General features: G+C 43.2%; 1 protein-coding gene across 2 annotated transcripts in view; it reads right to left on the bottom strand.

Moving 5' to 3' along the window:
* Positions 1–22119, bottom strand: part of LOC117819442 (tetratricopeptide repeat protein 28-like) — a 209169-nt gene that overhangs the window by 26830 nt on the left and 160220 nt on the right. For both annotated transcript variants that reach the window (XM_034692808.1, XM_034692809.1), the window contains 3 exons: positions 11902–12409; positions 750–1546; positions 64–608 (listed from right to left, as the gene is read on the bottom strand). In XM_034692808.1, the coding sequence (XP_034548699.1) occupies positions 64–608; positions 750–1546; positions 11902–12409 (1850 nt within the window). The remainder of the gene's footprint in view (positions 1–63; positions 609–749; positions 1547–11901; positions 12410–22119) is intronic.

Here is a 22119-nt window from a genome sequence, read left to right on the forward strand (position 1 = left end):
GTATTTTTCAAGCAATATGACAGTGAATTTGAAACATGCTGCCTCCACTACAAGCAAACGTACCTGTGTCCATTGCCTAAGCCCCTGTAGGCCTTCTCCTGGTCCTGCATGCGGTTGAGGCTCTGGGCCACTGACAGATACTGGTCGTAGTACTTGATAGCCTCCTCAAAATCTCCCAGAGCCTCATAACAGTCTCCCAGGTTCCCATAAGCCCTGCCCCTGTCCATTACTGCCTCGTTGCCGCTCAGCTGCTGTAAAGTGGCCAACTGCTGCTCCAGGTAGCCGATCGCTTCCTCCATCACACCTACATTCATTTTCGTGATTCCCATATTTCCGTACACCTGAGCCTCCACCACAGGATCCTTCAGCCGACGACCCAGCTCTAACTGCTCCTCGTAGCTCTTGAAGGCCATGGCGTACTTCCCCAGGGCCATGTAGACTGCTGCTAGGTGACCGTGGGCTTTGCACTCCCCTGGCATGTCGCCCAATTCTTGATAAACCTCCAGCTCCTGGGTGTGGTAGCCCAGAGCCTTGTCATATTTCTGCACAAGTCTGTAGGTGGCCCCGAGGGCAGCGTAGGCGCACGCCTCCATCCTTCGCTCCTTAACCTGAAAGGGGACAGAATGTCATAAAATAAGCATCAGGGACATGAATGAATGAATATCAATGCAGCTTTTCACATGACATGTCCAATTTAAAGGATGAATTGTTATATTATGTTACATTATATTCAATATGTGTGGCAATACCTGGTGAGCTAAGGCCAGCTGCTGCTCATAAAACTGAATGGCTCCAGCCACATCTTTTTTACAGACAAATATGTCCCCGAGGTTCCCCAGAGCTCTGAAGCGAGCCTGTGCATTGTTCAGGGACTGGGCCAGTGACAGCAGGTATTTCTGACACTCCTCTGCCTTAGTGAAGTCTCCCAGGGCCTTAAAAGCCAAACCCAGGTTACAGTACGCCTTTGCCTGGCTCAGTTTGTCATGAAGGTCCTTAGCCAGTGCTAGGTCCTGCTCATAGTATTTAACAGCATCCTGGTAGTTGCCCAGACAGTAGTGGGCGTAACCCAGATTGTGACAAACTTTGCCCTCACTCTCCATGTCCTGGAGGTCAGGGGACAAACGGAGGTACTGCTCATAGTAGGGCACGGCTTGAGGGAACTCTCCTCGTGAACAGTGAAAGTTTCCAAGGTTGCCTAAAGCCCTGGCCTCGCTCTGGACGTCTCTGAGCTCTCGAGCGATGTTGAGGTGGTTCTGGTAGTGTTGCAGAGCGCGGTCATGGGCCCCCAGAGCTTGGTAGGCCACAGCCAGGTTTCCATGTGTGGAGGCCTGTGAGGCGCGGTCATTGACCTCCATGGAAATCTGTAGCTCCTGGCGGTGGTAGCGAACAGCCTGATCGAAGGCTCCCAGGGCGTTGTAGGCATTACCCATGTTGCCGTACGCCCGGCCCTGAGCAGCATAGTCGTTCAGCTCCTGAACGATGGCTAGGTGTGTTTTGTGGAGTTTCAGTGCGGTCTCGTAGTCGCCCTTCATCTGGTGGATGATGCCTGCAGAGAGAGGAGGAGAGAGGATGAAGTTAAAGGCCCATTCAGGGGAAGATTATAATTGAGTAAAATTCAAGTGCCTTGTCAGCACTTCATGTACAAAACAAGTCATTTGGTTGTTAAAATATGCTCTCTGAGCCATCTGCTCTCTGCTTACACAACAGACTCCCACAGAATTATGGTCATTAAACTGCAGCGCAATCAAACAGTGTTATTATAACACCAAAATAGAATCTTTTGATTGTCTAAGCTGTCTTTGATGATGGTGTCTTAGAGGGATTTTACCAAAATCAACAACTTTTCCACAGGGTTGAGAACGGTTACGAGAGAACAAGAAAGAAAAGCCAGAGGAAGTGGAAGTGCGGGGGGAGAGTTTGAAGAGCTGATGGAAAGCTCAGCAAACAACTTTAGAAAAATGAGATAAGTGCAGAGAAACAATAAATAATGGAGAACCCGGTGCATTGAGCGTATTATCTCTGATAAAATACCATCCTGTGAAAAATAATAGCTTTACCCCACAGCCAGGCAGCCATCTGGCACACACACACACACACACACACACACACACACACACACACAGATACACACATACACACATACATCCAAACAAATGTGCATACACACTGACAAATACACAACAAAGAGTGAAGACATCACAGCGTATCTATCCTATCTCCCCTCCTTTCCACTGAGACTCTTTACTAATCTCACTTCTCTTTTTGCATTGTCACCCTCCTTTCAATGATAATAATTGTTCTGATAATACTAAAGCTCACTTAGAGAGGAGACAGGATGGCTTCAGGCTGGCGGATGGAGACAGAGAAACAAGCTGCCAGGCAAATACCACCATCCACCATCCACCATATAGCTTTGCCATCTTTGCTTTGCTGCATCAGCATGGAGACTAATGTGTGACTACGACAGCCTGGGATGGGACACCCAGGAGGGAAAACGCTCTGGAGCCAGAGTGGGTGGGAACCAAGGAGGAAGAGGGGCTCTGTGGCTTGTGGTGAGTATGTGATGGTGCCGCCGGGATTAGTTACCGCCATGTGTGTTTTCCCATTTATATCATCCGAAACCTGCCACATTATGAGCCTGAACGCAGGCTACATAAACAGTGGGGGTGAAGCTAAACAGACGGCTCAAATGACTGCAGAGGTTAGATGATTGATGTGGATCTGCATTCAGGTTTTGGACCAATTAAAAAGCAGCACATCAGGCCAATGAGAAATAAAAAGCTTTGGCACATTTACAGAGTGAGCCACTAAACTGAGTAATAGTTTGTCAGGTATGCATATTCCTTTCTGCACACATAAAGTGCTTACTTGCTTTAGCAGGTTGGTGGCCTTGGAAGAAATTTACATAAGTATGACATCTGCAACATCAATATTTTACTCTACATCAAGTCTAAAAGAGGAGATTCAAACAAACATGCGTGGATATGGTGCCTGAAAATACCAGACGGATTGGATTTTCCAGATAAAACATCATCAAAGATAGTCAGCCTGCTTAATTCAGGCCATGATGCAGCATACAGCCGGCACCTCCTGACGAATCAGAGCTGATTTGCTGTTTGTTTGCTTGCGCGTGTTCTCAGGTCAAAGCAATACAACCTGCACGGACCTTGTAATCAGAAGGTCACCGGACTGAGGAGTTGGTATGCTGGGAGTGTCGTGGAGTAACACAGACAGAAGTAAACCTGCCAAATAATACAATGGAAATGACTAAATGAGAACTTTTATAACACTTAAAATCTTTGTGGTGCTTGCAGACAGTGCACTGCAAATACAGCTTTTTCTTTTTAGCCAAAATAAATCAATCTGCTTGGAACATATTTGATTTAAGGTTCCACTTGCTCTGACATTTCCTATACCTTGGGCAAACCCATCAGGCTTGCCTTTCCTGGCAGTCTTCCCTTTCAGTGGAAGCATGTTAAGATTCATGGCAGGCAACTTTGAAAGCTCTGACAGCCCTTGCCACAAAGTCACTCCCAAGGTTATGTTTTCCCCAATGGAGGCCGATCTAGACATGGATATTATGCCTACTGATGTATTACCAGCAAACATGTTCCATGCTGCAGGCTCAAAATGGATCTGGGGTCTCAGCTATGGACAGAGGGGTAGAACAGGCAGCCGGGACAGAGGCTGGTGTTCAATGGCGAGGTTTGAGGTTGGGCTTGGAAGCTGCAGCCAAAATTGCCATAAGCCTTGGGCTATGCCTGGAGCCGCACTTGAGGCAAAAAATATTTTCTGCCCCCCTCCATATGGCAAGAGGATTATGGAACCCTCAGGGAATGGTATCCAGAATGATAGTAAATAAAACCATACCAAACAAGCTGGAAAATACTGATGGAATTAGGAGGAAGGGTCTAGCCAAAGTGGTCACTGTGGAAAGTCAACTGAATCAAAATGACCCCTGACAAAGTTTCAGTTTCTGGACCGACATTTAAGACAGTGCTGCACACTAGAAATTCACTTGACTGTAACGCATCAAATAATATGGCTCAATTATTTCCTTTTTTGCTCGCAGCATAAGATAAAGGCTGTGAAAAACCAGGATAAAGCACATTGCACATCATTCAAATACATTTATACAGGGCCCTATCCATCCAGAGCTCCCTCCATCCCCCCATAACCAAAGACATTAAAAGCATGGCAATGTGTTGTCACTTTTCATTACACAGCTGGCTGTACAAAGAGGGATACGCTGCTGAGATGACTTTGAGGGATAGCGTCGTGTTCAGAGTAAATCACTGTGTCATTCTTCCAGGAGCCATGGAGGTCCTGAGCGCCACTGCCTCGACTCAGCTAAGAGGATTTTACCAACAATGCTGCCGGGTGAAACTCGAAATAGAGAAGAGATGACCAGTCTGAGCCCAAAATAAAGACTTGGGTGTGTTCCTCGTTTATATTTTAGATTGAGGTCAACATTATAATTTACTTCTCATGTTTGAGGAGTAAAAACCATAACAGGATGCTTGAATTGTGGTGCTTGTGGAAATGCTGATGCCAACTCAGACCTCAACTTGGGGGGATTGGCATGTGTAAAATACCAAAGGAGGAAGTCAGTCTTTGAAGGAAATTCCAATAAAGCTGGCAGTACTCAAAACAAATTCCATCCTACCAGAGCTTTTGTATAGAGCTCAGTACTTTTGAACATATTTTACACTCTCTAGATAATTTAGACTCTGTGGAAGTATTTAAAAAGTGGCTTGCTTCAAGAAATGTGTTGAGTAATATTACAAATGAATGCAGCATGTTAGACTGACAACTCCCCTAAAACAGAATTGTACCATAATACTACACAGCGTTTTCAAAGTAAGAATGACTAACACATTATACCACCCCAATTACAAGTAAGATGGAACCGTGTAAAATGTCTCCAAACATATTTATTGGTTTGCAAGTTAATTAAAACCTAGATTTAATTGAAAATAATGCAAAAACAACATATGAAAACACAAAAATTGATTGTTTTGTAAAAAATGAATGTTCCTTTTTAAATTTGATACCAGCTACATGTTTCAAAACAGTTTGGACAGGGACAATAAATGTTGCGTAATGCTAAAAAAAACACCTGGTAGAACACCTACCATCTATTTAGGTTAATTTGCAAGAGGTTAGTAACATGACTGGATAAAAAAGCACTCTGTGAGAGACTGCGTGAGTAAATAGTTCAACAATCCCAGAATAATGTTCCTCGTAAAATTGGGAATTTGGGGATTTCATAACCGACAGTAAATGGTATTGTTAAAAGATTCAGAGAATCTGGAGAAATCTTAGTACAAAAGTGACAAAGCTGACAACAAATACCAAATGGCAGTGACCTTCAGGGCTTCAGGGCTTCGGGCAGCACTTGATTAAATATAGGCATGACTCTGTAGTGGAAATCTCTGCATGGGCTCAAAATAGGGTCCCAAAAACAATTGTCGAATAACACAGTTTGTGGCTTCATCCAAAACTGTAGGTTAAAACTGTACAATGCAAAGAGGGAAATATATAGGCTATTAACATAACCAAGAAACTTCTTTGGGTTTGAGCCCATTAAGGATGGACTGAGGTAAAGTGAAAAACTGCCCTGTGTTCTGACAAATCCAATTTTGATTTGATTTGATTTTTGTGAATCATTGATGTTGCATCCTCCCCTTTAAAGAGGAGAGGGAGTATCTGGTTATCAGCGCACAGTTCAAATGCCAGCATCAGTGATGCTATGGGGATGCAAAAGTGCCCATGTAGCTTACATACTGTATCTGGGAAGGCACCGATGCTAATGCTGAACAATATAGACAGGTTTTGGAGCAACATATGCTGCCGCCCAGACAATGCCTTTCTCAGGGGAGACCTTGAATATTTCAGCAAGACAACGCCAAACCACATCTGCACATATTACATCAGCATGGCTCTGTAGCAGATGAGTCGGGGTGTTAAACTGACCTGCCTGCAGTCCTAACTTGACACCCACTGAAAACATTTGCTGCATCATGAAACAAAAAATATGACAAAGGAGATCCAGAACTGCTGAGCAGCTGAAATCCTGTATCAGGCAAGAATGGGACATTTGACTTTCAAAACCCAGAGACATGTGTCCTCAGTTCCCATACGTTTACAGTGTTGTTAATAGAAGAGGTGATGCAACAGGGTGATAAACACACCCCTGTCACAACATTTTTTAAACGTGTGGCTGGCATCAAATTTAAAAGGAGCATATTTTTCATGAAACAATAAGTATATATAGTCTGTTTGTATTCAGATTTTTCATGGATAGATGATCATTAACGAGACACACTGAATCATTCATCCTTTTAACAGTTCCTCAGATCATCCCCGACACAGTCTGAACATTTTAATAGAAATAGAAAATGTAGTATAAAGAAAAAACTACATTCTGACTACACTCACATAAATTGAGTCACCAGTAGGAACAGCCAAAGACAGATGCTAGATTGAAAAGGTTCATAGCAATTATATGCAGAATCCAATGATTATACATGGATTACAGTCATAATATGGAGGATAACTTTCCCAGAGACTTCCAGGGTAATAATGTCTATGAAAATGAATGGGTGAATGGAAGTTGAAAGACTCCATTATAATATGCAAAGTATCTTAACTGAGCTGTGCAAGTAGTAAATTATACAATAGTGTATGTTACGATCTGTGGGGGGAAGTAGTGAGCTGAAGCAGACACTGGATTGTGCTGGGGTCTGCAGGAGGAGGGAGGAGGCGGAGCTGGAGGGTCTGGGTTTAAGGTAGCAAATCCTCACATGCAGACACAGACATCCTCCATAGTCTGACTGACGGAGAGACAGGAAAGAGGGAGATAAAAAAGACAAGGTATGGATAGATGGATGGCTGGCTGCTGAATGGGTAGCCTGCCAACAGAGGAGCACAAAGAGAGAGCAGTACTAGTTGTGTTCACTTTCTTTAGCTCATCAAAACAGCTGTCGCTTTCCTGTCCAAATGCATGACATCTGATTCCTCCTCGCACTTCAGCGAACAATGTTCAGCCTTTTTCTGCACTGCACAATCACCTCACCATTTAGGAACAGATCACATTTCATGCTGAAGTTGCAGAAGGCTGAGAAAAGGCCACCGTTGCTCAATGCAAAACAATGTTACAGCTCTTTTGTTTCACTTAATAGCCCCACAGCGTGCAGAATAATAACGGCATTAAATGAGCTAAATGTTAATGTAAGCACAGAGACAAGGAAAGTGTGTTTAGCAGGGCCTCTAGTCCAGTTCCTGGCAGAGTCCTGTGTCAGGAGATTGAAGGGGGCCATGCAGGGGGAGGCAGGGAGCGTCTGCTGCTTTTCCAACAAACAGACATTTGAGGCCAGGCTGCAAAGATCAAATAGATAGCAAAGACCTCTGCAGGAAAGTAACATAAGCCTGGCATCTTGAAAACCCACCCCCACCTCACCTCTTCTATTTACCCGGTCATTAATGGCAAGCTTAAGATGTCACCGATCTCAGAAGAATTCACTTTTTATGTGTTTGTTACGCTCTTCTTCTGTCTTCCTCCTTATGGCGTGCTCTCATTCATCCTGTCTGGGCCATTAGGCTGGCTAAATTCCTCTCTAAATTCTGCACTCTCCTGCTTGCTTTCCTGGTCAGACTAATAATATGTCTACAATCACTGCTGTTTCTAAAGGCTTAAGGTAGAAAACTGAATAATCTCTGTGCCTCAGAGCCCCGGGCGAGTCTGGTCCCTGTCTGTTTCTGCTGTAGGCAATCTGAAATCAGTTAAGAGGAAGGTATGAGATTTATGTTCATGTAATCTTTGTTGTTGTTATAATGATAATAGAGATGATGCTGTAGTGTCATGACAGAGGGTGTTTATCTTATCTTTTAATTACATTATGATGCAGCTTATTTACATGAGATCCAATTTAAAGGAAATGATGATATAACTCCTGTCAAGATTAGATGCATTAGAGCTCACAGTCTGCGGGTCAGTGATGCTATATTTCAACACAACCTCCAGCACACATGGTCTGTTAAATGTATAAATCATGTAGACGATGTTTCCATCAGACATGTTACAGAACCTGGTAATCAGAGGTCTGGTCAAAGCAGATTTCCACAACTGCTTTTCTGGAATGTAAATTCCACTGCTTGTTCTCTCATGGCCCTTAAATGGAAAAAAGCTGCGAGTGTGAAATGACTTTAGCATAAAAGGTCTGAAACTAATTCAATACAGAAGTTATGCCCTCTATTTTTTTTAATACAACTGATGAGATCTGAATACAGAGCATCAGAGGGAGGACTGTAGGAGTCTTTGTAGTTCTGTGAAATCTTCCTCCTTTTGTTTTCCTCTGTTGCTCTGTTTTCGTGAGCATCAGCAGAAAATGTTCCCAAGGGATGCCGGATAAAAAGAAGGGGAAAAAATGCTTAATTAGATCTGTTACCTCCAGCGTTTTTTTTTTACTGATGAAGGCGACAGTTCAAGTGACTTCTTTGGGACATATGGTCAAATGAGGAGGTGTGAGTTGAGCACAACAAAGAGCGGGCGCACACACAAAGCTTCTGAAACAAACTTATTCAAAGTCTCTTTGAAGTGGAATGCAAAGGGGAAATAATACAATTTAGATTCTGTTTCATGAATACCAGAAATGTGAACTACATGGGAACCCACCACTTTAGCCCTCGCTCAGATATTAAATATTGCTGACTAGGGGGTAAGTTAGCCAATTAATGAATAATAAATGGGGATGGAATGCAACATTTTCATATCCTTTATAGGTCAGAGTGTGCTGCGCCAGGGCTGCTGGTACCGCTGGGCATCATGGTTAGATATGAAAGCATGGCGATCTGGATACAACTGTACCTCAGAGCCATGTCAGCTGCTGCTCCACCCACACTGCACGCACCATTAACGACAAGCTGAGAGGGCATAATAAAAGTTTCTTCTTTCCTGTTTCTGCAACTTCTCCTTCCTATATCTCTCGCAGTGATTTTTCTCCTTTTATCACTGCTCGTTAATCTTCTTTCCATCATCCTTCCCCCTCCGTGCAGCAGCATTATTTGAAGTCCCAAACAACATCCTGTTCGTTTTAGCCCAGTATTATCTTCTTCTGCTAAGCAGGTTTTTGGGCGTTGATGACGGAACAACAGCGCACACCCCACTGCTCAAAACAAAAACAAAAACAACAACAACAATGGGGCAATTACAGGCTGATGCTCCACAACCTCCACTTCATCCTCTGTTATCTTCATTATTCAGCTCCTCTTGAATCAGCTATTAAAGGTAATTAAGCGATTCATCAAGTCAGTTTCAATTACTGGGAGCTTGACAGCTGCAGATTACAATCGGTAGGGGTGAAGGGAGAGACGGATCGAGCATGAGAGAGGAAGGCATCAAAAAGTACAAGTAAAGAGGAGAGTACAAACACAGAGCAGCACTCAGATGGACAAGAAGCATCTCCGCATGTCAGAAGGTTCAGTATCCACATGATGCTCCAGCTTGTCCGGGCTGTCGTCGTGGAGCAACAGTCTGCTGCACCCCCTCATTGAGCTTCTGCTTTCACCAGCTGGAGGTCTTTGACACTGCATCAACCACACTATCATTACTCTGTCATAGACTCCAAGAGCTGTAATATTGTAAACTAATAATAAATATGAGCTATCAAAACAGCAATCACACTACAGATAGGCACACATTTGCAGCCTGACATGTAGTGCCCACTCATATAAAGCTCTCATGTACTGTAAGATCATAAAAGTGTTCTCACTACAGCCCCTAATTTATGACGAACAGCCACCACCTCTCTTTAATGTCAGGTGTGTGTTGGTGCTGAGAGCTTTCCAGGATGTGCGACCATTAGGCCGGTCAAAGGACAACTTCAATTTATGTTTGGATGATTAACCCCGCTCTCTGCCTGCACACTTTACACATTAGGTTACAAAATAAATCATCTATGAGGACCTATTATGCCTCTTAGTTGTCCATTAGAGTCAGGTTTACTACTTTCTTCATGGCTATCATAAGTCATCCAGTGTAGGTGATAATTGCTGGATTAAACACAGGAGAAAGGCTATAACATATATCTCATGGGGTATTGAATATCCAAAGGGAGACCTTTATCTCTAAGGTCCCTTTTATTATTCCATTAGAAGATTCCACAAGGTTAAAGGGCTAATCATTTCATTTAAGCAGGATATAGCTTTAAAATATTGGATTATAAAGGAGGCAATAATTACCGTAGAAGTTTCAATCAAAACATCCAGATCATATATTCAGTTTCCACTATCTCATTCTTATTTATTTTAACACCACTTCTTAGTTTCAAGGTGTGATTAAAGTCAAAGCTGGTGTGAAGGTGAGAGCAGAAACGATTAATGTGAAAAGATTTGTATAGAATATTCACACATTCTTCTCTCATGGCTTTATTTATATTCTGACAGCGAGTGCTATATGTTGGCAATGCATCACGACAGAACTTTCCGGGCTCACAAATTACTGCTGGCTCTGACATGCACCATCTTCTTCCCTGGCTCCCATGCAGACTCACTCCTGCAAACCTTATGCTTCTATAATCTGCTGGGCACTATTCACATTATGTTGAACATAATGCAATGCTGCAATACTCTACCTAAAAAAAACACAACAGCTCATTTAAATGAGGACAAACACAGGGATGTAGCCTGCAGCACAGTGAAAACACAAGTAGAGGAGACGCTCTCTTATGTATCACCAAAACAACAAGAGGGCAGGCGAGATACCTTTCACCAGCTTCTTTTTAGCTCCTCCTTCAGCAAATTACCGGACTTACACGGTATAGTGCCTTTATAGTGTTCCAACCACACAAAGCACTCTTCATAACATGGCACATTCACCCAACCACAAGCACATTCATACCAAGCTGCTGCATCAGGGAGGAGACTGTTAAACTGCCTATTAGGTTCTAATGTAAGCCATACATGCATACACTGTTACACAGCAAGCTACGCCTCCAGCTGTAGTCTAGCCCCCAGAGAACATCCGACTGGAGCATGCAGGGATCAAACCACAGACCATCCTAACAGTTGATACTCTTCCTCCGAGCCTTGGTGCTTGTATTTCTCAAACTAGACTTACTTCATTCCGTCAACTAATTAAAAAACACTCACAGTGCTCACATTATGCTCTAACTCTCAATTCATTACACAGGTGTCTGGTCAATGGCCCTCTGCTCCTGACTATGACACCGTAGGTACCACTCTACAGTCTCTTGTGCACATCTAGCGTTCCGCAGCTGTGCCTGAAATGTGTGGCTACTCATCGGTGAAAGTATCACCCCTCATAAATGTGTGTACAACATCGCTGTTGTGTATCAGCACCTCCCTGTGAGTCAAGCAACGGTTGAAACACAACAACAACAAAAAAGACTAGAGAGTATACGTTCCTCAGACTGCACCTTCTATGGCCTTATGTGAAACTGCTCTTAGTGGATTTAGTCAAAAACTAAGCATGAAAACAAAGCACTGAAGGTTTGCATGTTTACAAGCCCAGGGCAATGCAACAATATAATCAAGTTAATGCTTCTCATGCTCTCTCTGTTCTCTCTCTTTGTTCTGTCATAATAAAGGAGGACATTTAAATAACAAGTTTAAGCTGTACTTAATTAAACTCACTTTATTCTAGTCCAATAACTCTGCTGTCTTTCAAAAGGTGTTCACAACATGCATAAGGGTTTCTTTCTTTCTTTCTTTCTTTCTTTCTTTCTTTCAGGCAGTCAGCTAGAGATGATCATAGTGATTCATTATGATTCAGGGTACTATATGGAGGTAAATAATCTGCCAGAAACATATGGCAAGGTTTTGGCATCATGTAATAATCTTGTTAGCTAGTTCTTGTCTGTTAGGATTCTGCACACATACCCAGATTGGATGAGGCCCTCCCCTCTGCGGCTCTGTCCTTCAAACCTTCAGCTATAGACAGCTGCTGTTCGTGGTACTGTTTGGCCCTCTCCAAGTCCTGCATGCAGCGAGCAGCGTGACCCAGCCCTGCATAGGCTCTCATCTCGATGGACTTTTCCTCCAGCTCCTGTGCCAGCTCCTGAACGTGCGTGTGGTAGGACATGGCCTTGTCAAAGTTTCGGTGGTAGTGGTAGGCGCTGCCCAGGTTACTGTAGGCTCGGGCTTCCTCTCGTTTATTTTCCAGGGCCTTGGCAATGCCCAGGTGCTGCTCGTGGCATTGGACGGCGTTTTCAAAGTCTCCCATGGCGATGTAGACGGCCCCCATGTTTCCCAGCTCACGGGCCTCGGATAGCTGATCCTTGGACTGCTTGGCGAGCAGGACACACTGCTTGTGGCTGGCTAGGGCGTTTGGATAGTCCCCTATGGCTGTGTATACATGGCCCAAGCTGCTCAGTGCCATTGAAGCAGCCTACGGATGGAGAGACAGAGAGAAAGGTAGAAAGTAAGTAAAACAATAAGGTAATCAAACTTGGGCATACAAAAAGCACTCCTTTATTTATCCCCACATGCTTTTAACAGTGAGTCATTTTGTTGTCTTTGTATCACAGAGTCTTCACTAATACTCACGTCCCTTTGGCCAGAGTTACTGTGAATCAAGTCGAGAAGAAAGAAGAAAAAAAATCCATTTCCTTAATCTCTTAGAGGGCTTACTGCTCAGAGACCAAACAACAAACAAAACCTGATTTGATTTCATCCTCGCTAAGTGACGAGGGGGGTAAAGTGCGATGCAGATCAGCACAGCAGCAGACTTGTTTCAAAGCCCTCAGTTTGCCCGCCGCAATCACGCTTCATGGCGTGCCACCACCAGCAGAACAAAGACTCGGCTAATCAGGAGGGAGAGGAGGGAGGTTTTAGCTTCACACCAGCGCTGTGGGGGGTTAACTGGCTGACTGACTGACTGCTGACAAGACCTCTCGAGCTCCGAACAGGGAGAACAATACTGTGTGTATCCTCATCCACTCCATCTCCCATTTTTCTCAAGCGCTTTCCACCTGTGAAAACAAAGCTACACTGGACACCTCCTTCAACTGCACAAGGAGTGCTTTAGCGGGAAGATAGAGAGGTTTCATGAAACGCCGCCTTGACCTCTTATGTGACACATTCACTGCAGGCTTATTAGCTGTTTATACTGAGGGTAAACAGCTGGGAATTGGGGTCAGCTGTTTTTGTGTGAACAGATGTTCAATTAATCATTCAGGGCCAGCTAATAAAGCATCTCCTTCCTGAGGTCCCAGTCTGCATCCTGCAGCCAGGAAGTGGATTGGATGCAGGCCAGAGGGTAGGACAGACACCCCGTGAGTGAAGGCCACATCCTGACCTTGGTCATCTTTTGGGTATTTAGCGCTACAGAGGCGTTTAAATAGCTACTGTATATGTTACAAAACCTGCAACTCATGCTTGCATGTGACTTCAGAGGAGGAGCATCTTTAATCCACATTTACAGATATCACCCACAAATACACAAGATACAATTTGAAGATAAGAATCCACAGAGAGCAGAAGATTTTCTCTCTTTGTTCCAGCACCATGTTGTAAAAAATATTGAGCCCTCTGCATAAATGAACAGCAAAAACACATCGTTGCGGAAAAAAATCAATACAACAGAACACTCCTGAAGACGCTCATAAAGTCACTTTGCTGTGAATCTTTCATACTTTCTTTTTTCTAAACACACACACACACACACACACACACACACACACACACACACACACACACACACACACACACACACACACACACACACACACACACACACACACACACACACACCACCTACCTATCCTCCTTTATTTCAAATCGCTGCTGATGCCTGGAACCAATTACCTGCTGACATAAGGACTTCCAGCAGTTTGCTCAAGTTTAAAGACTCGACAAGGCATTATACAGGCCCGGGGAGGCAATTACCCTCCGTCACAACTGTTGCTGTTTCATGTTCCCAGATAGCCTATCTAGGGCTGCTCAATTACATGTGCCTTTTGAAGCTTCGCTCCATCTCTCTGACTCAAACTTCCACTTTTCAGAGCTGAAAACAGAGAGGATTCCTCATCTCTGTCTGCCTCCAACCTGCAGCTGTTAGAGACTCAGGGAGAGAGAGAGAGTGAGGAAGGGTGAGCGAAATCTTTCTCCAGTTGAGATGAGTTGCTCTTGTGATCAGTGTCCCTCTAAAGTGAGACTGCAACGCTGCATTTTCTCCTCAGATGGGAGCCAAGATAGGCAGATAATGAGGAGGCAGCCTTGCCAGGCACAGAGGAGGCACTGTGTTTGGCTCAGGGACAGACACTGGCACCATATCTTGCTCATTTCTGACTGCAGCTCTCTCCCACCGCTGCTCATTTCAACTCCCCTCCAGTATCGCAAAATAACATTCCTTCTGGGAGAGAAATAATTGCCCGAAATTCATAATTTCTGCAGAATTGACTTCATTCTAATTTCTGTACTTATCTTTCCTCCCTCCCTGTTCTTACTTCCTCTCTCTCTCTTTCTCCCACACTCTTCTCATCCGTCTGCAGAGTCAGATCTGATTGTGTTTACAGAGCCCAGCCCTTCTCCGGATGTGTGCTGATTTGATTAATCCTTACGCCGTGCTTTATAAACTGTTGATAAACCGCTGGCTCTTATCAGCAAACACATTTTGCACCGAGGGTCTCCTAATGAAAGGTAAACTAGTTCTGCCGGGGAGAGAGCCAGAAGAGGAGAGGGGAGGCGACGGGGGAGGTCCTTGATGACATGTTAATCAGAAATGCTCGGCTCCAATAACATTATTCCATTTCTTTCCTCTGACAAGGACACTGGCTTAAGATTCCTCTCTGATTCTCCTCCTCTGTCAGCCTCCTTTGCTAAGTATGTTTATATTCTGCTGCACATTACAGGACTGGCTGCTTTCATAGCACATGCTGGAGGTAATGCATTGTACTTAGCATAATTAGCCCCTTATGTCATGCAGCAGAGCAAGATCTGTGACTCTGAGCCCCTGGTGTGTTTTATTTCTCAGAGTCCCGCCAACCGCTGCTCTGCTGTGTGGAGTAGTGTGGAGCTGTGTGGTTATGTCTCTCCCTGCAGCTGTGTGAGGATGCCTTTGAAAATCAAGAACCATATTTCACTTTGGACCCACAAGCTCTGATATTCCTCAAAACAACCAAGGCTATCATCACAGTGCTGGCGAGGCTTATGGGACAAGCCTGGTTGTCATGGTGATGTGAATGGTTGGATTAGGGCCTACACTCCTTCACAGACGAGACGATCAGTGCTACGCTCATGGACACAGGGGTGGAATCTGCTTTTGAGTTAACAGAAATAGGCAAATAAAATCATAAACAGGTGAACAAATACCCATTCCCTTCTCTCAGCTCAGCCTGTTTCATGATAAGAGACTGTCCAGCTGCTCTTTAAAATGACTTATCATACACACAATTATTGATCAAATCTACCTGATTAGGCACATCTTGGTAAAACAAGATGACAGATTCATTACAATGAAACAATAACAAGTAACTGATGAGATAATCCCGGAGAACCTGAACTATTTGTACCTTTCTGATCTGAAAATTAGAGGACAGAGAGAAGCAAAGGAAGGATCATGAGAGACAGAGAGGTTGAGGGAGACTGTGGGAGGTGTAAGGTGTTAAAGAGCCCACAGTTTGCCCTCTGTCCAAAAGGCTTGTCCTGCAGCAGAGCAGGGCAGCAGCTACTCCAGTAAAGTGCAATTAATGGGATTATACGAGAGAGGAGAGGAGTCACTCTGTCTTGACAAGAGGGGATGGAAAACAGGTTTGATTTCATTACCGCAGAGGCGGGAACAATCACGTCGCTCACTGTTCCAATTCAGATATTGTGTCATTAACCACAGAGAAAGACAGGTGGCTGGAAAGCAGGCATTTGTACTCATTGTATTCACCCAAACATTAAACATTATACAGAATTATAAAATAACGGAATAATTTTCTGCTGTTAAGGGGATTTTTAAAAATGTATTATTCCGACATTATAACTTCATTCTATTTATAATTGTATTTGTTAGAAGTTGCTTCCCATTCCTAGTAACAAGACTACATGTTCCCACTACATTTAATGGCGGTAGGTGATTGGCTATTTAATGCAGAGAGGAGGAACAAGCGTAGCTGCAACAAGCTGATGAGAGTAAAAATGGCGTCACCAGTGTGTATGTTTTTCACTGTTTTAGAGGAAGTTAACTTGATTGCAATACAACATGTGGAAAAATCCTCAAGATTTAACACATGAATCTTTTTAAGTCACCTGAAAAGTCAACGTCGCAATTAGGGATGTACACAATTAATCAATTATCGATTAATTGATTGTTAAGAAATTACTCGAAACACGCATCTTTGTTTTCAATTTTCCGTCATGTGGAACAAACATCATGTGGTCTCATATTACACTCAGCTATCAGGAAAGTGTTTTAAGTTTAAAGCATGTTTCGATGTGAATCAGCTGATTAATGGTGTTGCGCACAGCGCAGACGCTCAGCTGGTGGCTGCGGCTGAGTGACAGGTCTCCGCTTTTTAAAGAGGATCAATACGCAACTGCTGCCAACAACGACACGCACACGGAGGTTGACAACTTTAAACAGGACATTTTAACCTATGGATACAAAGCCAGCAGACTGGTGGGAATTGCTAGTACACTATGTTTGCTGAGCAGCAACATCAGAGCTGTCTGGGCTTTTCTGCAGCTGGACTTATTATGACCCGGTTGCGCTCCCGGCTGACACCTGATCGAATACACGTGTATTTTTCTCAATAAGAACGAGTAGGCAGAAAACTGGACACTGTTAGTCTGAAGAACTTTTCTGTTAGTATTATGAGCCTTTACTTTATAAGATATGTCCATGGAGAATATTTTTATGAGCCTGATCGTTGATAATCAGTGTTAAACATGTAACCAAATTCGATCCCGTCAGTTATATGCATTTTGTTTCTGTAGAAAATATAATTTAGGGGGAAAAAACGTATTTGGCCTTGTTTTTCACATAAGAATAATAATGTTTTTTGAATTGATGAATCGATAATTGATCGTTAACATTTCCAAAAATCGATCACGGGAAATACTTAAAATGTACATCCCTAGTCACAATAAAACTGTGCTAAAGGTATATGAAGTGGCAGTAGCTGCAGCTAGATTTAGCACCAATTTAACAGCAAGTGCCACAGTGCAGATTTGAGAACTGCAGAAAGTTGACCAGAAACAGCAATCATGACAAAATCACTGAATTTACAGCACTTGGTGACCGACATGTTTCCAAGGTAGAAGACAGAAGATTACACCAGCTGTTGGTATATCTTGGATAGGATCCTAAGCCACAAACTTTGCAAATGTAAACAATCTTAAATATGTCTGGAACAAAATAACAAGAAGCTAATTTGAAGACACAACTTACATAATAAAATGTCTAAAGCCGATTGAAAAGCAATTTAGCTGGAAAATTGGAAAAAACATGAAAAGTTTCCATTGTATCTTCCAAAAACTGGACACAATGTTTATAAAACTTATTTGTATTTTCCTGAAGAACAGCCAAGAACAATAAAAACTACAACTAAGAACAGTGTAACAAGAGAAATGAAGCAATCACACATTTGTCAGGTTTTTTTGCCTGATAACTGTTTCACACAATTAAACAAATGTTTAACTGGTTATACAAAGTCCTTCATGTAGACTGACTTATTCATTAATCATAGTGTCAGCTCTAAAAACGAGCTAAATTAAGTAAATATGATCAAAGGGATATGACTGTGTGTCCAAGAGCTGCATAGAGTATGTATGAGCGCAGACTGCTATTAAACGCCCGGGTCAAACATCAGAGAAACAAACATGCTGCTGTGATAGCAATCACTTCAAAAAGATGACTCATGTGACGGAAAACACTCCAGCAGCTCCATACAAACACTGCAAACACATACATCATCAATTTAATACACTGCACACACACACACACACATACACTCTCACGCACACACACGTGCCCAAACAGCTGTCTAATTAAAAGGCAGTGCAGAGGGAAGGTGAGGAGGACCATGCTCCACTGTTTCCTTTAACGAGCTGGGCTCAGGCAGCAACAGGAGCGGGCTGGCAGGAAACAGAACCGCACACTGGAGGGAGCGGGGCGTTCAAGGGGAGGGGAGCGAAGTGGGAGGAAGGGGGACAGATAAAAGGATACTGGAAAGATTGTGTTTGAAGGATGAGAGAAGAGAATACTGGAGACATCCCCAGGGCGAGTATGTCTTTAGATCTGAATTCACCTGCAGGGACGTATTTGACAAAAAAGGAAACATCTCAACTTCAGAGACCAGTCAGAAAGGCTCGCAAAGAAGCAGGATGCCTCCTAAAGGTGCATCATGTGTTCTGTTTGAGTATATGCAAGAAATCAGTTATGTGTATATGTGTAAATGAGAGGAAGAAATGCAGGGAGCATGATAAAGGAGGCTTGCTGCTGATGTCAGTGTACAGGCTGGGGGCGGGGAGGGATATGATAAAATATTCAGCTGGTTTTATGGGTGTATACTGCACTCTCTTCTCTGGCTCGGTGTTTGCACACAGATATGGATCCTATGGGAGCCTCCATTAGATCAGCCAAATGACTGCCTCTCTGCCATATCAAAACCTTCTGCTTTTCTAAGCAGACAAATGCAGTGCTCTGCCAAGCGAGGGCAGGTACAGCTGTGCCTGATTGCTCTCTTCTACACACACACAATCACCAGCATACATGGGAACACACACACACACACACACACACACACACACACACACACACACACACACACACACACACACACACACACACACACACACACACACACACACACAGATAGAGGGTTTCAGGCCACTGTGGTTGTGAAGCTGGTCACAGGCCAAGTTGAATTAAACTTTGCTCCCTCTGGAGCCATATTACTGAGCCTCCATGATAAAGAAAAACATACAAAATGCAATTACATTCTTCAATATTAGTATGTATAGTGTCATGGTGATGAAATATTATCTCACGCATATTAGATATAACTCTCAGTCTCTATGTTTATAGAGGATAGGCACTGACGTCACTTTCCCAACAGGACATACTACATATGTCGGTTTGAGTGCCCTCGCATCCTGCAGCATGGCTGACTTTAGTAGGAGAGTGAACAAAACTAGGAGTCAGACGGACTAATATATCTGCTTAAATGAAAGACATTTGGACTGGACAAAGATCCTCAAAATTGACCAAAGACACACTGAGCTGTGGACATCAAAATGTGCAAGAACACAAAGCAAAGCCTTCAATACATTGATATGTTATTTGAAAACATATATACTGACTTCAACATCTGATAAACTGCTGTTGCCTCCTGTTTATCTCTAACTTGACAACTACTCATAGTAAGAGGCTTGAACTTCAACATTGATCCACATGACTTCAACAGCACAGGCAGGGACTGCCAGCAGGTCTGACACTCTCAGAACAGGAAAAATACACAGACAAAAATGTAATATTTGGCCAAACAGAAGTCATGTTAACTTACTAAATTGATACAATACGTCATGAGTGCCTACAGACTAACCTTGACTGGATTGTCATGCATATTAGGACTTAGCTCAAGGGTGATGGATTTTTTATAATTTCGATGATTCATTTTAAATGAGGCAAACAGGAATAAAAGAGAGGAGGGAGACTGGAGTGGAGGTCAGATTATATTCATCATTAAATGCAGAGGATCTGAGAGATGCAAACAGGTTGTGTTACTGTAGCTCCTTTGTTCTGTCACTTTATTGATGTGACATTTTAGTTTGAAATGTTTCTATACACATATCATTTTAGCAGAGGATCTAAATTATCGACAGAGAACATTGTTGAGTAATAATAAAAGGACAGTGCTTCAGCATTTATTTAAAAGGTACAACTCTGAACGTTCCCTGGCCTGGAACAGGTTAGCATTGCTAGGTAAGTTAGCATGGTGATCGAGCCAGGCTAAAAGAGAGTCAGCTTCCTGACACAAAGAACTCTGACCACATTTTTCAAATTAATTTTGCTTATTGAAGTCTTCTTTGTGTACATGCATCCCCTCTTGTTGTTCCTCATGTTTTAAACAATGACTGTGTTTGCAACACGTCCCTTCGAGATCCAAAATAAATCTAAAATACATTTTTCCAACCCTATTGGCACCAATAAATTTGAAGGCAGCTGATAGCTGGCTTGAGCTCCATCTTACTGCATAGAAATATTGTGAAAGCACGGCCACTATACCCACGCTTTCTCCTGAGAGGTAAATTGTGTACATGTTGAGTGAGAAAGCATTGCTTGTGCATTGCAATTACTATAAAGCTGAGATTGTGCAGACTTACAAAATTCTGTTTCCCACCTCTTTGCCATGTCAATGTCTGGAATAACACTCATCTGTTGTTTTCAGATTACAAATCAATCCAAAACAAGGATAATCTTCAAGTTATTTTGAAAATCCTACTTATGAAAAGACTCTTTATTTGCTTGAGTAGAAAACAAACAGATATCATAAGTTACCTTGCTGTTAACCAGATTCTCTAATCAATCATCAGAGTTAATCCGATCTATTAACAGTGACGAGATACCAGAGGAGCCACTTGTTTTTCTGTGACCTGTGTGACCTCCCGCATGTAGATAAATGACGCCAGAGGGCCCGCTGCTTGATAATTCCTTTAGCCTCCACAGGGCGCGTTCACAAAGGATTGATTGTCACTAAAGGTCAAGCTGCGGGTAAGGGCACTCGTGACTGCTACTACGCTGTCTGCGAGACAGTCTGCTGCACATCCACACACACTGTAGGCTCAGACACAAACACACAACAGCACTAATGCCTGAGTAGCTCTACATGGAGACACAGACAAGCTGCAGTAGAGGCAATGCTAATGAAAAAGTGCTTTTTTTTGTCTGTGCTGTGGTTTCAGGCAAATGGTGGCGCATTTGTGGTTACTCCAGAGACCAGGCACACATCAACTCACACATCCTTACACAGGGACACAAAAATACAGAATGTATCCCAGAGCAGTGTCGTTTCTGAGGGTGTGTGTCTGTGTGTGTGTGCGGCCACATTTTTGCATTTGCTTTTATTTTTGCATTTTCACTCGGGTATCTTCCCTCAGAATGTGCTTGTGTGTTTGTTTGAGGCGATATTGTGCAAGTTGGTGGCAAACGGGCAGCCGAGAGGAAGAAACACAAGAAGCACTGAATGACATTGGAGCTGACAGTCTCCACTGGTGTTGCTGGAAAATGTGACTGCTCTCTTCAAGTGGTATGGGGGGGTGGGTTTGATATTTCAGCACCCTCTCTTTGACAATTCGCTAGACAAAACAAGGTTTACAGAAACGGCCAAATGTTAAATGAGGAAGAAACGAGGGAGGGCTTGGCTCCACCTTTCCATCCCCCTGCCTCAGCCCCCCCTGCTACTGTCCCCTGTGACAGGATGTCAGCATTGTTCAAACGCAAAAACAACCCTCCTGCCTTCTGATATAAACACATGAATCTAGTCTGGTTGAGGAGGAAATAGAAGAGGTGGCACGCTGAGGGAAGCGGGGGCACTGTGAATGAATCTTAATGTACTCTAAATCAGAGCAAAGCCTTGAAGGGCTGCACGGGGCTGCTGTTTATTTCTGTGCTAAAGTCAAATCTCCACGGGCGTAGCTGTGTGATGCCTGCTGGTGCGGGGAATCAATTCTTGAGAGACCTTGTGGTGACAGAAGGGGAAATCACAGTGGTGTTTGAAAGTCATTCCAGGAGGTAAACATCAAGGTTTGCCACTTTGCAAGGCCTCAAGCTAGGGACAAAGTAGAGAGAGATGCATAATGCTGAGAAGAGCAGGTAACTCCTTCTTTAAACAATAATGTAGGTTAGGAGTGGTGAAAGTGATTCTGGTTTGAAATGAGCTCACTGAAATTCCTGCAACCTGTAAGCAGCAGTATTCTTCTTAGCTATACAGGATACAAAATAGAGATTTCACAGGTTGGAGACACTAAAGTTAGATTAAAAAGAAATTAGCATTGGATAAACAACATCATTTTCAAAGTCTATCCATTATAAGCTAATTTGCGGTTGTTATGGTTCCCTGCTGGGTCTGAGGACACAGTGCCAAATATAGCAGAGCTTCCAGGGCTCAA

This window comes from Notolabrus celidotus, chromosome 9 (assembly GCF_009762535.1).
Source record: "Notolabrus celidotus isolate fNotCel1 chromosome 9, fNotCel1.pri, whole genome shotgun sequence".
Classification (NCBI taxonomy): Eukaryota; Metazoa; Chordata; class Actinopteri; order Labriformes; family Labridae; genus Notolabrus; species Notolabrus celidotus.